The 13417-nt window shown below is 47.1% G+C and overlaps 4 protein-coding genes across 4 annotated transcripts; 2 read left to right on the top strand and 2 right to left on the bottom strand.

Moving 5' to 3' along the window:
- Nucleotides 1-1154: 1154 nt before the first annotated feature.
- GLAREA_07127 (NAD(P)-binding Rossmann-fold containing protein) lies at nt 1155-4619 on the bottom strand (the record flags this gene model as incomplete). Its single annotated transcript, XM_008081075.1, has 4 exons — nt 1155-1188; nt 1246-3478; nt 3530-4210; nt 4274-4619. The coding sequence occupies 4 exons, from the start codon at nt 4617-4619 to the stop codon at nt 1155-1157; spliced, it is 3294 nt and encodes a 1097-aa protein (XP_008079266.1).
- Nucleotides 4620-6757: 2138 nt separating this feature from the next.
- Nucleotides 6758-8329, top strand: GLAREA_07128 (PLP-dependent transferase; the record flags this gene model as incomplete). Its single annotated transcript, XM_008081076.1, has 3 exons — nt 6758-6899; nt 6958-7334; nt 7388-8329. The coding sequence occupies 3 exons, from the start codon at nt 6758-6760 to the stop codon at nt 8327-8329; spliced, it is 1461 nt and encodes a 486-aa protein (XP_008079267.1).
- A 674-nt stretch (nt 8330-9003) lies between these two features.
- Nucleotides 9004-11501, bottom strand: GLAREA_07129 (uncharacterized protein; the record flags this gene model as incomplete). Its single annotated transcript, XM_008081077.1, has 5 exons — nt 9004-9866; nt 9919-10007; nt 10057-10620; nt 10668-10783; nt 10830-11501. The coding sequence occupies 5 exons, from the start codon at nt 11499-11501 to the stop codon at nt 9004-9006; spliced, it is 2304 nt and encodes a 767-aa protein (XP_008079268.1).
- Nucleotides 11502-11769: 268 nt separating this feature from the next.
- Nucleotides 11770-13210, top strand: GLAREA_07130 (alpha/beta-Hydrolase; the record flags this gene model as incomplete). The annotated part of the gene is made up of 4 exons (XM_008081078.1): nt 11770-12411; nt 12461-12826; nt 12889-13017; nt 13070-13210. The coding sequence occupies 4 exons, from the start codon at nt 11770-11772 to the stop codon at nt 13208-13210; spliced, it is 1278 nt and encodes a 425-aa protein (XP_008079269.1).
- Between the last annotated feature and the right edge of the window lie 207 nt (nt 13211-13417).

The following is a 13417-nucleotide window of genomic DNA, read 5'->3' on the forward strand; positions in this document are numbered from 1 at the left end:
CGAAAGTAACTACTACTGCTACTATTATTATTAATCCAACAAGGTCGTGATATAACTCTTGTGAGAGCTTCCGTCACCGAATTCCATCTCGCCACCGAATCCAATGAAGCAGAATATTCACAAAATATCTCAGACATCTGTCTCGGCCCAACAGATATTTCTGCTCAGAAAAGTGCACGCCATGAATCCCTATCTCACATCTCACTCCAGCATCTCATCTACCCTTTCACCACCATCTGGCTGTAAACCAGATTTTCTCTAGCCAAACATACATGAGTGAACCTCAAACTTGTGTCACATTTTATAAACGAATTTCCTCAGATCAGCCATCCATAGTGAATCTACCACTTGAGTCCCATCACTTGCTTAACATCCAAAAACCATTACCGAGCTTAAACTCATCATCTTCCTCGACGTTAGGTCCTCGTTAAACAGTGCTAGTCCTATTACCTTATATCCCTGGACCTCGACCAGAAGGTCAGCTGGTCGATTAATGAGCTAGTCCATAGATCTCATGATGTAAATAATGTAAAGAGCCAACCACCGCAAACGAATCCAGACGGCCATCCATCTTTAGTGATATACTCATTCAAGTCAAGCGAAGCGTACATATAAACATAGTAGCTGATAGTAATTCGTTTACATGTCATGCCGCCCTGAACAGTTTTCGAAGCGTTGGGACTAAAGACTTCATCTCGTCACGAAGGACCAACGATTCAATATGAATTAAAACGTGTTTTATTTCATCAATCTCATCACGCGACTCCTCTTCCCGCGCTTAGCTATTCTATCCAGTATTCCCCCGCACTGCATCGTCTAATCGAGCAGCAATTCATCTCATCATCTATCTCATCTAACCCCATCTAACGCAACGCAGCACGCACTTAAAGCAAAGCAATAAGCAAAACCCGATCGGTCCCCGGAGGAGACAAATGCAACGTCAGTTTCGCTAGGATAATTATCTACTAGTAGTAGCAGAATAACAAGCAAAGTCAAATCCCTCGCAAACCCAATGCGTCTAAAAAAAGCAACCCGTCACCATCCCTTTTCCCATGCAATTTCACAAATCAAAATGCTGCAAGAACTCCACAAAAAACAGGAAAAGCTTTTTTTGGCTTTTGTTTATTCCTTCCCATGCAAACGGAACCGTAAATCTATTGTTGGATTTTCTTCATGCGGTCAGACATGCTACAGATATGTTAGTTTGAATTCCTCATTTGAGATATAGATATGAGGGCGACTTACAAGTTAAAGAAAGCGAATTGACTAGGCGCACTGCCGAATTGGTAGACAAAACGGGATGCAAGATACGAGCCAAAGATAGCACGAAGGTAGTTATCAGGGACACGCTTGATAATCAGATCCAGACCAATCTTCTCAAGCAGAAGCTTAGGAAGGGCATCTTGGAGTACAGATCGGCGAAGTGTCTCGTTCTTCCAAAGATCCGTCTTTTGAAGTTCCTCGTCGAGCTTAGTGATGGCGATACTGAGAGTATCTGAAAGTGTGCTTCGTGGAATCTTGGTGGCTTTGTGCTCTTTCCAGATGGCTTCGAATTCAAGTCGAGCGTTCTCCTTGATGATCTCTTGAACACCTTTGACATAAGCCTTGTAGAATTCTGGTGTTTGGCCATCACTACCAACGCACATATGCTCAAGAAAACCTGCATCATCGAAACTCAAACTTGCGAGAACCTCGAGAGAAGATGAAGTAACACCTCCTTTGTTGGCACTGGCATCCTTGAAAAGAATGCATCCAGCAGCCTCAAGACGAAGCTTGGCATCTTGTGTAATGAAGAGATTTGCTCCTTCCACGATATAAGGAATTGTAGATTTTCCGTTCTTGATGAGCTTGCTGACACTGGCCAAATCGATCGACTCTGGACGACCACCGCAAGGAACGAAGGAATCTGTCAAGCCAGTTTCACGAAGGTGAAAGGTGTTGCGGAAAACGGTGCCGTTGTTGACGACCTCTCCGTTAGGAAGCTTGACATTGATATCATCAACGAGGACGCGATATCCAGCTTTCGAAAGCTTGGTGATATCGAATTCAGAAATCATAGCTCGCTTCTTAGCAAGACGGATAAGCTCTTCGTGATTGATTCCGTGAGGATCCACAAGAACACCAGAGCCATCGATGAGAGAGGTGTATTTTTCATTGCTAAGCAAGATTTCATTGCTTCCTAGATCACCATCTGGTCCACCAGTCTGCATCTTTCTGACTTTGCTTGGATCCAACTCAAGCTTTCGGTAGATACCCTTGACATACTCGCGGACGGAGAGCGTAGTCATACCATAAGCATCGTGGGGAATACCACCGAGCTTAGGCGATTTGCCAGTGAAGAATGATTTCCACCATGGCGCAGATCGGCTTCGTGCGTGTTTGGTCGCCCAATCGACAAGATCGGCAGTGTTCTCATCGGGACCCATGAAAAGAATTTCTTGCTTTCCATACAAATCGACGATAGGGTTCTTGATACCAGGAGAAGTGGGTGGAAGGAGCAGATCCATGATACTGTCAATATACTTTTCGAAAGCGACTGAACCTTTGTCTTGGTGAGCAGCGTCAAGCAGAATGACACCCTTGGATCCACCTTCTGGAATGTCCTTGTTCTTGCGCTGTTGGGTGTTGGCGAGACCATAGTTTTCGTCAAACATGCGGCGAGCGTTAATGCCGTACGCCTCCTTGTTGCGCGATTTGACAATACGGATTCCACCTCGAGCAATATCTCTAAAGCGCAAGTGGAAACCTCGAGATTCGGAGCTGATGACCAAGAACATACCAAAAAGTGGTTGAGGATATTCAAGTTCTGGTAAGAAGGAAGGGTTAAGCCGGAAGCTAAGAGCAACCTTTGTGGGTGTGTAGAAGTTGGTCTTCAGGAGTGAGTTGTTGAAGATTCTGAAAGCGTTCATGACCATTTCCTCATGCTCGTTGGCAACGGTTCTTGCAATGAGCTCCTTGAGTTGATTGTCGGTCAAGACCTCCGCCGAAGGAGTTGGTGGGATGAAGTCATCCTCGAAGCCAGGACCAAAAGCTAGATGGGTGCTGGCAAATGATGCGTAAAGCGATCGCACCAATTGGGGCTGCGAGTTGATAATCTCAGCGATGTACGCAGAAGTGAATGTCTCTGTTCTCAAACGACGTTTGATTTTGGAGAGGATCTCTACGTGGAGACTGTTGGTCGAATCCAACGCCGACACAAGCGATGAGTACTCCGATCCGAGTCGATTCAAGAAATGTTGAACAAACACCCAAAGGCAGTGAGCATAGACAGTCTCCTGCAAGCTCAATCCACCGCCGACAAAGAGTGCTTGGAATTTGTTGCGAGGAATGCAGTAGAGCAGCGAGATTTCCTTGGTGATTTGGTGGATGGATTGATCAAGAGGGGGCGAATCCACGATATTGGCGGGTTTGAGATACAAACAAATAACACAGATGCCATTCGAGAACTGCTCGACATATTTTCTGGAAGAGGTGACCCCTGTAACTCGTGATCAGTTTTTGATGCATGTGAAATCGCGGGGTAACGAACCATAGTAGTGATAGAGATCCGACAAAGCAGTAAACATGCCAGTAGCAGTTTTGCGACGGAAAGCAACGACGAGTCTGACCTCTTTGGAGTTTTCAATGTCGAAGTATTCAATGACAGGCCCATTTCGTTGGACTGCGGTTTCGATGATTTCTTGATAGATTTGCTTGGTGTTGCTTGTGGCTTTAGCGAGGAACATCTGATCTCCAATAACCTCAAGCCTGGTCTCTTTCGGATCAGCATTAGGCTCGACAAATTGACATTGGTAGACGAAATAACATCGCATGGTGCTCTTCGCCTCTACCGTGCCAGCCAAATTGGTTGGGGATCTGAAGGTTTCCACTCGATATACGTTGTTTCCTGACGCTGATGCGTCGAGGTACTTGCTCTCCAGTCTGCGTTCATAACGAGGCCCGTCAATCTTACTGACACCAGGTTCACTTGTGTCAATGTAGATGGCGTGGTCTGCAGCTTCCATATCCAATCGAATTTCTTGCTGCTTGTCTTCGCGCGCAAAAGCTGCAATTTTAGCGGCATAGAGAGAAGTGATGTTGGAAACGATTGCAGATACGCTTTCTGTCTGGAAATAGACATCATCGATACCCAAGTCGTTGTAGAACCAGTCAATTTGCTGATCAATGAGGGAAGATGGTATCCAATTGCCAGCCTCTAGCTTGGCCTTCACTATTAAATTGTTAGTCTCGACTTTATGGAGGGTTTGTTACACTCAGTGTTTGCAAAACTCACCTTCTATCTTCTGTGCTTTCTTTCCCTTGAATTCGGGTGCAATGTAGCCAACGGTGGCAGATCGCAGGACTCGATGGCCATTGCCATTGCCGTTCTTGTATGGCACATCATGGCCACCGAAATGTGTAGGTTGAGGTGAGGGCAATCGACCTGGAGTTCTTGATATTGAATCTACCAGCTTGTTGACCGGGCGATCTCCTGCCATCATGTTGGGCGGCTCGAAATGTTTTGGTTCTGGTTCAATTGATGGTCCAAAGATATCTTCGGGTTCGTAATAAACAGGAAACGGAACTGAAGAGGATGTCAAGTCAGTAGTGTTTATAGTAAGCGTCTTCATGGCGGCCATGATGGGCGAGATGTTGGATTCAGTGTTTGTTGACTTGACAAAGTGACTTGCCCCAAGCGAAATAGGGGAGTCAGTCGTTATCAGAGGAGGGAGGAGCGTAGTGAATAACATTGAATTTGATATCACTGCGCTGGTGCTTATCAGGCTCAGAAAGGTAAGACTCACCACGGTTATCAGATAGCAGAGAGACAGACAGCACACTAGACTCCAACAGCCTGAGGCTAATTCCCAACGAATCCGTCTGGATCCCCAATGATCAAGGGAATATACGGATGTACGAGGCGGAGCGCTATCTTTTGCAAAATGCGGTCTGACAATGCCGTCAACACGGTGAACAAACCCCCTTGCTCGAGATGAATGTGTGACGGTTGATAGGAGCGATAAGAGAATCTGGCTCGCGCAAGAATGCTTAAGATGATTTCTGCGAGACAACGGGCGGGAGATTACGCAGGTTTCCGGTCCGGGAGGTGCGGTGTAGCAGGCTGAAAGGTTCGGGACTCAGATCACCACGGTTGGTGGGAGCAGATCTCGGGATATACTGGGTACCTGCTTTAGTGAATTGATGGTAACGCCAGGTGGGTGTTGGAGGGTGAACGATAAGCTGATGGCAGTGAAGCTGTCGCAAAGGAGACGTAGACGAGAGATATTCGTCAGAGGAGGAAGGCTGGCTAGCTGTTGGTGGAGGAATCGGATGCTCGTAACTTGTCTGGCAACTTCTGCGCCCTGTTGTTGTTGTTGATATCAAGACAGCCTCTTTGGGCAGCAGCCATCTTGAGAGCAGCCATTGCGCTATTTAAACCAATGGCTCTACACAATACCGAGGTGGATTTGGTAACTCTGACAGACCCAGCGGAATGGAATTTTTCTTTGCGCGTGGACTGGGAGACTGGCTTGTCGTGCGTGTATCGTATCCATCGCCGGTGCAGGTTCCTGACGACAAGCCTCCGCGACCCAGCTCTCGTGCCTGTCGAGCGATAACGACACGATGCAGATCCCTGCTGGGGGACGGTTATTCAAGGCTGATACGGGAGTGGTCTAGTCCGTTTGAGGAATTTAAGAATATTCTGCAATATTCTGCTGCAGCGAAAAGCTGACAAGTACCGAAAGGGGCTAAGTGTCTACCGTTGACCCAGTGGCAGGGGGGATTTTTACGAAGATGCATCCAAACGCCTCTTCCAAGATCCTCCTGAGGCCACTTTATATGGCAATGACAACATCTGTTTGCATTAAGTATTTGTTTGTATTTTTGGGCATTCAAACAATTTTATGCTCAAAAAGCCTTCTTCCACAGAATCATTGACTAGAATTTTTCAGGAAGCTAAATGTTCATTAGAATGCACAGCCCAAAGAATTTCCGTCTCAAGCAACCCCGCGGTCAGGTCAATCGTTGACGACAATTAATTCTACAGGCCATGACTTTGTCCTGCTGCCATGATTCTTCCGAAAATCTATCCAAACATGCAATTCCATCTCAATCCAATCCAGTAGTCGCCAACTCCATTGAAACCACCTAGTCCATACATAACAAGCCATTGCATGGCGACTAACCCGTGATCCGACCCGACCTCAGCGCCAACCTCGTCTTCCTCTCTCCGCGCTTCTATTCCCACCCCATGACTTCGCATGACTAAGTCTGCCAATCCAAACGCGTCCAACCCCTCGACTCTTCCCTATTTCGAGTTTCGAAGGGGTAATTGAAAAGCTTCACTCTGCTCTAGACGACGCATCATTGTCATCATTCACCTCATGGTGCGGATACGTCGCAAATTGCAACATCTCCTGACACATACCTGCATCGTCGACGGCCCTTGTTTACGTTTTCAATTACACATCGTTCCGTTCCATTCTCCGCCTCGACACTGACGTTTTGCCTTACCCCGGATTTCAATCACTTGATCGTGGCCAATTCTTCTTGCATTTCCTGGGGTTGCCGTTCCCAGCCCAGTTACCAGCCCGTCGGACGCTATCCGTGTGGATTGCGGAAGAGGAATCTGCAAATAATCATCTCCACCACACCTCATCCTCCCTCACTTACACCGCTTGCCCAAGAGCTAGTTGCTCGGGATCCGTCTATTGATTAAGCACAGAAGCCATTTGCTTCTACGCGTCGAATCCGGAAGTCCGTGATAACCTTAACCATGGACGGTGAACCTCACGATGTGCCAATCTCAAGCAGAGAGCACGCACAATCGCTTGATGCCCAAGACCCCCTTTCCCACCTCAAAGAGCAGTTTCTCATCCCTTCCAAAGGGCAATTGAAAGCGGAGTCATTGCAGGCAGGTACGAGCACGCTATTGATTCCCGTTCCCTTACTTGCCAGAGCTGAGAAGTTTCACAGCGTCTCGTGATTCCGCGTCAGCTGATGGCCATGACTCTGAGAATTCCATCTACCTGGTGTACCTCTGTGGAAACTCTCTCGGACCCCAACCAAAGCTGGTAGCCACCCGTTTGCAGCAGCATCTGAATACGTGGTCCTCTCAAGGAGTCTTTGGCCATTTCAAGGCATTGAACCAGTCTCCCTTGCCCACATGGCTAGATGCCGACGCAAAGGCGTCAGAGAGCATAGCTCCAATCGTTGGAGCACACCCTGATGAGGTTGCCGTGATGCAAACACTGACGGCCAACCTACATTTTCTGATGAGTGCTTTTTACAAGCCGGATATTACGAAACGTCACAAGATTATCCTGGAGACCAAAGCTTTTCCTTCCGATCACGTTCGTATCAATTACCTATTCGCAATGCATGCAGAACCACTGACATTCTCTAGTTTGTCGTGGAAACCCAAATCAGACACCACAACCTCAACCCAGAAACTTCCATGATCACAATCTCCCCTCCGACCCCGGAAACACCTCTCACAACCGATCACATCATCTCCATCCTCGACGCCAACGCCAACGACACCGCTCTCCTCCTCCTACCCGGAATCCAATTTTACACCGGTCAATTCCTCAATATCCCTCTCATCACCGCTCACGCCCGCTCTCTCGGAATCTTCACCCTCTGGGATCTCGCTCACGCGGTTGGTAACGTCCCTCTTCAACTCCACGACTGGGACGTAGACGCCGCGGTATGGTGTACCTACAAATACCTCAACAGCGGCCCTGGCACCATCGGTGGTCTTTTCGTACACTCCCGCCACGCAGAGTCAAAAGTCAATCGTCTAGGCGGCTGGTGGGGAAGTTCAAAATCGACTCGTTTCGCTATGGATAATTCATACTCGCCTATTCCCGGTGCGGCAGGATTTCAACTTTCGAACCCGAGTATATTAGATATCACCGCTCTAAATGCGTCCCTTGAGGTCTTCGCCATGGCAGGCGGAATGCAGCCACTCCGTGCTAAATCTCTGAAATTAACTGCATATCTCGAATCACTTCTTCGCGCCTCACAGGCTTTCAAGAATCACCTTTTCAAGATCCTCACACCTTCAGATCCCGAACAGAGAGGTGCACAACTCAGTTTGCAACTTGTACCAGGATTACTGCATGTAGTCATGCGGGAGTTGGTACTAAGAAGTGTAGTTGTCGACGAGCGACAGCCGGATGTGGTACGCGTAGCTCCAGCACCACTTTTCAATTCTTTCGAAGACTGTTGGGTGTTTGTGGATGCTTTTGCACAAGCGATTGAGATTGCTGTGAAAGCAAAGGAGAACGGTGATGATGGGAAGAAACAGGGGATCGAGGGTGGAGAGTTGGAAATGACAAGTTAGATCTTGCGCATGCGAGGTTGGATGTGTGGATTGTAGGATACTGGGATAGAACGTATATATAGATTTAGATTAGAATATATAGATACATATTCAGAATCTTTGACATTCATTTGAAAAGTATACTTCATCATCCATGTACATTTTACGGTGTTTAAAAAACCACGAGGGACACTCATAATTAATTTCTCAATATCTTGTGTCACGGCGACCGAGTCGAAACGGGTAATCACCTACTTGATCTACGAGTTCTGAGAATAGTTAAAGCTACCAGATCCTCTGCATCTCATGCATAACTTTTGAAACCCAATATTTTTGATTTGACAAAGGATTAAGAAGCAGACTCCGTGTCAGATTTTTGCCTCCAGCTGCTGAGAGGTGACTTGCAAAGTAATCTTGTTGCCAAGTCTACGCCACATACAGTTTGGGAATCTCTATCCAAAATCAATAAGAATATATCAGACAATATTTTATTATCTACAAACAATATTTATTCACGCTCCCGACGAAATGCAAAGCAAATGGGTATAACCACACACAGATACGCCATACACGCCACCCGAAAAGCCAGCTATCCAGCAAAAGCTCTCCGTCCCGATCCCTACTCTGTCATAGAACCAGCAATATACAAGTACACATATCAAGCAGATCCACACCAAACACCACAAAATAGTCATTCAACCCCCCACACTCCCCGACCCAGCAGCCGCAACTCTCGCCCAGCCCTCCGCCCGCCCCCGCGCCTCATCCGCCTCTCTCTTCTTCCCCTGCACCTCAAAACAGCCAGCTAACATCCCATCCGCCACGCTCTTCCACAGCACGTTCCCGCCCTTCTGCGCCTGCACACTAGCCGCCAACGCGCTCTTCTCCGCCTGTTCGCCTACGACGTTGGTGAAGAAGCGGGCGCACATGACGTTCAATGTGATGCATAGGAACTGAGAATTCATTGTCTTCTGTGCGCCGGCGAGAGCCTGGGAGAGATGGCGTTTGACTTCGAAGAGGGGGGTGGGAGGGGTGGTGGTAATGGTCGCTTTGATGAGGCAGAAGGCGGTGTGGAGGTCTTTGTTTTGGTTTTGGGCACAGAGGGGGGTGAGTTGGGCGAGGAGAGCGTTGTTTCTTTCGGGGTTGAGACGGGATGGTTCTTGTGTGATCCAGAGGGTGTTTAGGGCTGCTAGGATGGCGAAGTCGCGCGAAATTTGGGATACGGAGGTTGAGGTGCTGGGATTGCTAGGGGGAAGGGCGAGTTTTGGGTCTTGGAAGATGCGGAGCGCCGAGTCGAGATTGCCGATTCCTTGAAGCCAGACGCCGGTGAGATACATGCTGAGGCATCCAAGAGGACCTGATAAGGGTAGGTCATTGTGACGGGCGGTAGAGCCGACGTGATCGATGTTTGTTTTGAGTTCGGCCCAGTCGGACATGGATGCTGCGCAGAAAGCTAGGTAAAGACGAAAGTAGCACAGAAGTTCTACTCGCCATAATTGCTTTGTATTTAAATTTGGTAACAAATCCAGAAAGTCTTTTGGGTCTCGAGACTTTTCGGCTACTTAAGTGTAAGTAGATAATTTATCTGGGAATGTATGGTCTCATCTTACCTAGACCTTCCATTCCCTCTTTGAGGTATCTAACAGCTTTTGGATCAGTTGCATGTCTGTGTAATAAGACGATTGCAGAGAGTAGGTAACTGGCATCGAGGTTAGTATTACGAATTCAAAACGGCAAGCAGCACTAACCTAATCGAAAAGGCATCCTTTTTGTTGAGGAAAGACATAATCAGAACTTCGCGGCCATCGGTGTCAATTCCAACGACTGATCTAGTCTCGAGGCTGACTATTGTCAAACTCTTTGATGTTTTATTGATTGGAATGGCCATCGTATCACTAGATGAGCTCCATTTGGCATCCTTAAGCATTCGATCCATAACCACTTGCATACCCTTTAGCTTGTCCAACATTTGGTGAGTATTACCAGAACGAATTACACACATCACATCTATAAGATTGATCAGACCAGCAAGTTGTGGAATACTATCTCCGACGGTTAATTGATGTGTTCTCGCAGCTGCTATGGCTCTCTGAACTGCCTCATTAGAGTCTGGACCTATGGATCTTAGATGTACCATTGCTTCCATTACAGATGCAGTCAAATGAACAGCTCTGTCATGCTGTCTGATCGCAAGTTCTGCAACCTTTTGCAGGTTTTGTACGGCAGCATTTCCATCGACAGGACTTCCAGATTCAAGGGCAAAGTTGGCTCGCAGAAACCGGAGAGCATATATCCAGGGAACATGTTGATAACTGGTACCTTGTTAGGTGAGCCAGAATAATCTTCAAGTGTGACCTACGCTTCTGCTTCTGATATATATCCATCCAATGCTTTCATAGCTGCTCTCAGATTCTTCTGGCCCATGATTTGAGCCAAAAGATACTGCATGGCGTATTTGAGATCGAAGAAGTGGCTCTAATATGTGTTAGAGAAGTACCAACTGGCTGAACAAGATGCGCACCCTTTCGCAAAGCACAATGCCTTTTGCCAGCGCCGTCTCCGCTTCCATCGTATTTTCCGTCTCTTCGTGCAGCACACCCGAATATCTTAATCGTACGGTCGCCTCTATCCTTGGCGTAAGTTTCCCTTTCCTCAAAGCAGCATCTAAGCACCCAAGTCCGGTCGCAATCAATCTCTGGTAGGTGTCGACATTATCCGGCGCCATGGACGTTGATATCAAGGGGGCTAGCTTGTGCGCAGCCTCAAAATACTCTTCGGCGAGAGGGAGTAGGAGAGACACGCTGTCAGACGAAACGCCGCTGGGTGAGTTGGGGATTCGGATTGCGCTTGAAGACGTTGGCGTGGAGGTTTGTCGACCCGTAGACATGTATTGACCCATTTGCGCCGGAGGCTGTTGATACAGCTGTGATGGTTGTATGTATTGGTTCTGTATGTTCTGCGGCGGGTAGTATGCCTGCTGATGGTACTGGTTCTGAACTGGCATCGCATTGGAATACTGAGGTTGGTGTTGTCTGTTCTGCTGGTAATACTGATTCCCATTGCTGGGAGTTGGGTATGGATTTGGGACATTATGCGCGTAAGGTGAACGTGTATCTTGCCGATTATATGCATTCGGAGAGTCGTGACCGTTCCAACCGCTGTGCCCCGGCGGCGGCCCTCGAGGATACGACATCTGGACTTCTTCACCTTTGTCGTCGTTCAAGTATTCACCTCATGCTTGAGCCAAGACGAGACGTCAAGATGGGTGGCCACGCGAGAAACAGGCCCTGCAGGCGTGAACCCCTGCTCAACCGAGGCATACAAGTAGGCTGCAGTAGGGGATACTTCGTACTCGGTACAATTATCATCTTCCTCCCTATTAAAATTTTAACAAAGAACTTTGTAGACTTTTTCTTGAATTTAACATATTTCCTGTCTTTACTCAGATATCCTCTCCCAAGATGGAATGGCTTGGGCATGCTAACATAAAATTCCTTCATTCGCCAACTCCTCTCATATTAAGCAAAAAGGACGGAACCACCACGGATCTGGCCAAAATATGCGAAGAATCGACACCGCCATGTCAACTCAATCCTTTCTTGTTCAATGGGCACGCTCAAACAATGATGACTGCTGTAAAGAATGATGGACCACCTGTCTTTTACAAAAGGAAAATCTTTGATGCCGAAGATCCAATGTATGAAGGGACTTTCGCTGTCGACTTTGTCGTCCCGCCAAACACGGACGTCGATGATAGTCTTCCAATAAGAACCACTTACTTTTCAGAAAAAGAGTTTGATGGAATTGCCTCTTTAGATACGAGGCCAATGTTGGTGACTCTGCATGGCCTTTCTGGAGGATCTTATGAGATTTATCTTAAGCACGTGCTGTTTCCATTGATTCAGGAACATGAGACCGAGCAATGGGAAGCCTGTGTTGTAAATAGCAGAGGTTGTGCTATGCATAAGATCACAAGTAGTATTCTTTACAATGCCAGAGCCACATGGGATTGCCGACAAACTGTCAAATGGCTGAGGAAAAAGTTCCCAAATCGTCCTCTTTTCGGAATTGGCTTTTCACTCGGTGCGAACATTCTAACCAATGTAAGTTCAACTAAAATCTATATGCAATATACATGCTTACAAAACCCAGTATGTTGCAGAAGAAGGAGACAAGTGTGAACTGAAAGCAGCCGTGGTCATCTCCAACCCATGGAATCTTGAATCCGGATCACTTGCTTTGCAGCGAACCTGGCTGGGAAGAGAGATATACTCAAAAACTATGGGCGGCAATATGAAGAGACTGCTTGCCCTTCATCATGATGAAGTGTCTAAGAATCCCAAGTTGGATTTTGAGAAGATTAACAACGTTCAATATCTCCATGAATTCGATAGAGAAGTCCAAGGTCCAACATGGGGATATCCTACCGAAGGAGCTTACTACCGAGATGCTTCATCCACTGACTCCTTATTTTCGGTCAAAATTCCTTTCTTTGCTATTAATGCAGAGGATGACCCAGTGAGTTATCTTCTTGGCACTTGATATTTCTGTATTTTCCATGGCACTAATGGTCAACGTAGATTGCTAGCAAGGAGGCACTTCCATACCAAGAAGTGCAGAAAAATCCATATACAGTTTTATGTACAACGTCATTAGGTGGCCATTTGTCTTGGTTTGAGTTGGGTGGAGGAAGATGGCATTCTCGTCCTGTACGTCTGCTTTCCTAATTTCGATGCGGCACTTCGACTAACCAATAAACAGGCTATCAACTTTCTCAACAACATGGCTTTCAACGTCAAATTACCAGCTCCCGCAGTTGCTAACGGCGAGGAGAGATTCGGCAGAAACCATGTTTCTGAGTTCATACCCATGCGACGCAAACTTGTTTACAGAAGCGAGTGAGCTTGAAAGCTTGCATGCCAAATCTCGTGTTTGACCAATCGAGCAGACAGGAATAGAGAAAGAAGCGAAAAGTCGGTCGATTGGCGTTTTCATAGACTTCATTGTTATTAGACAGCGGTGATACCCGGTATATTATATCTCGGACGAAGTAATTACATTATTGTCACGTAGAGACACCAGTTGCCCCTGTTCCCAAGGTGAATAAAG

Source organism: Glarea lozoyensis (genome assembly GCF_000409485.1).
Source record: "Glarea lozoyensis ATCC 20868 chromosome Unknown GLAREA14, whole genome shotgun sequence".
Taxonomy (NCBI): Eukaryota; Fungi; Ascomycota; class Leotiomycetes; order Helotiales; family Helotiaceae; genus Glarea; species Glarea lozoyensis.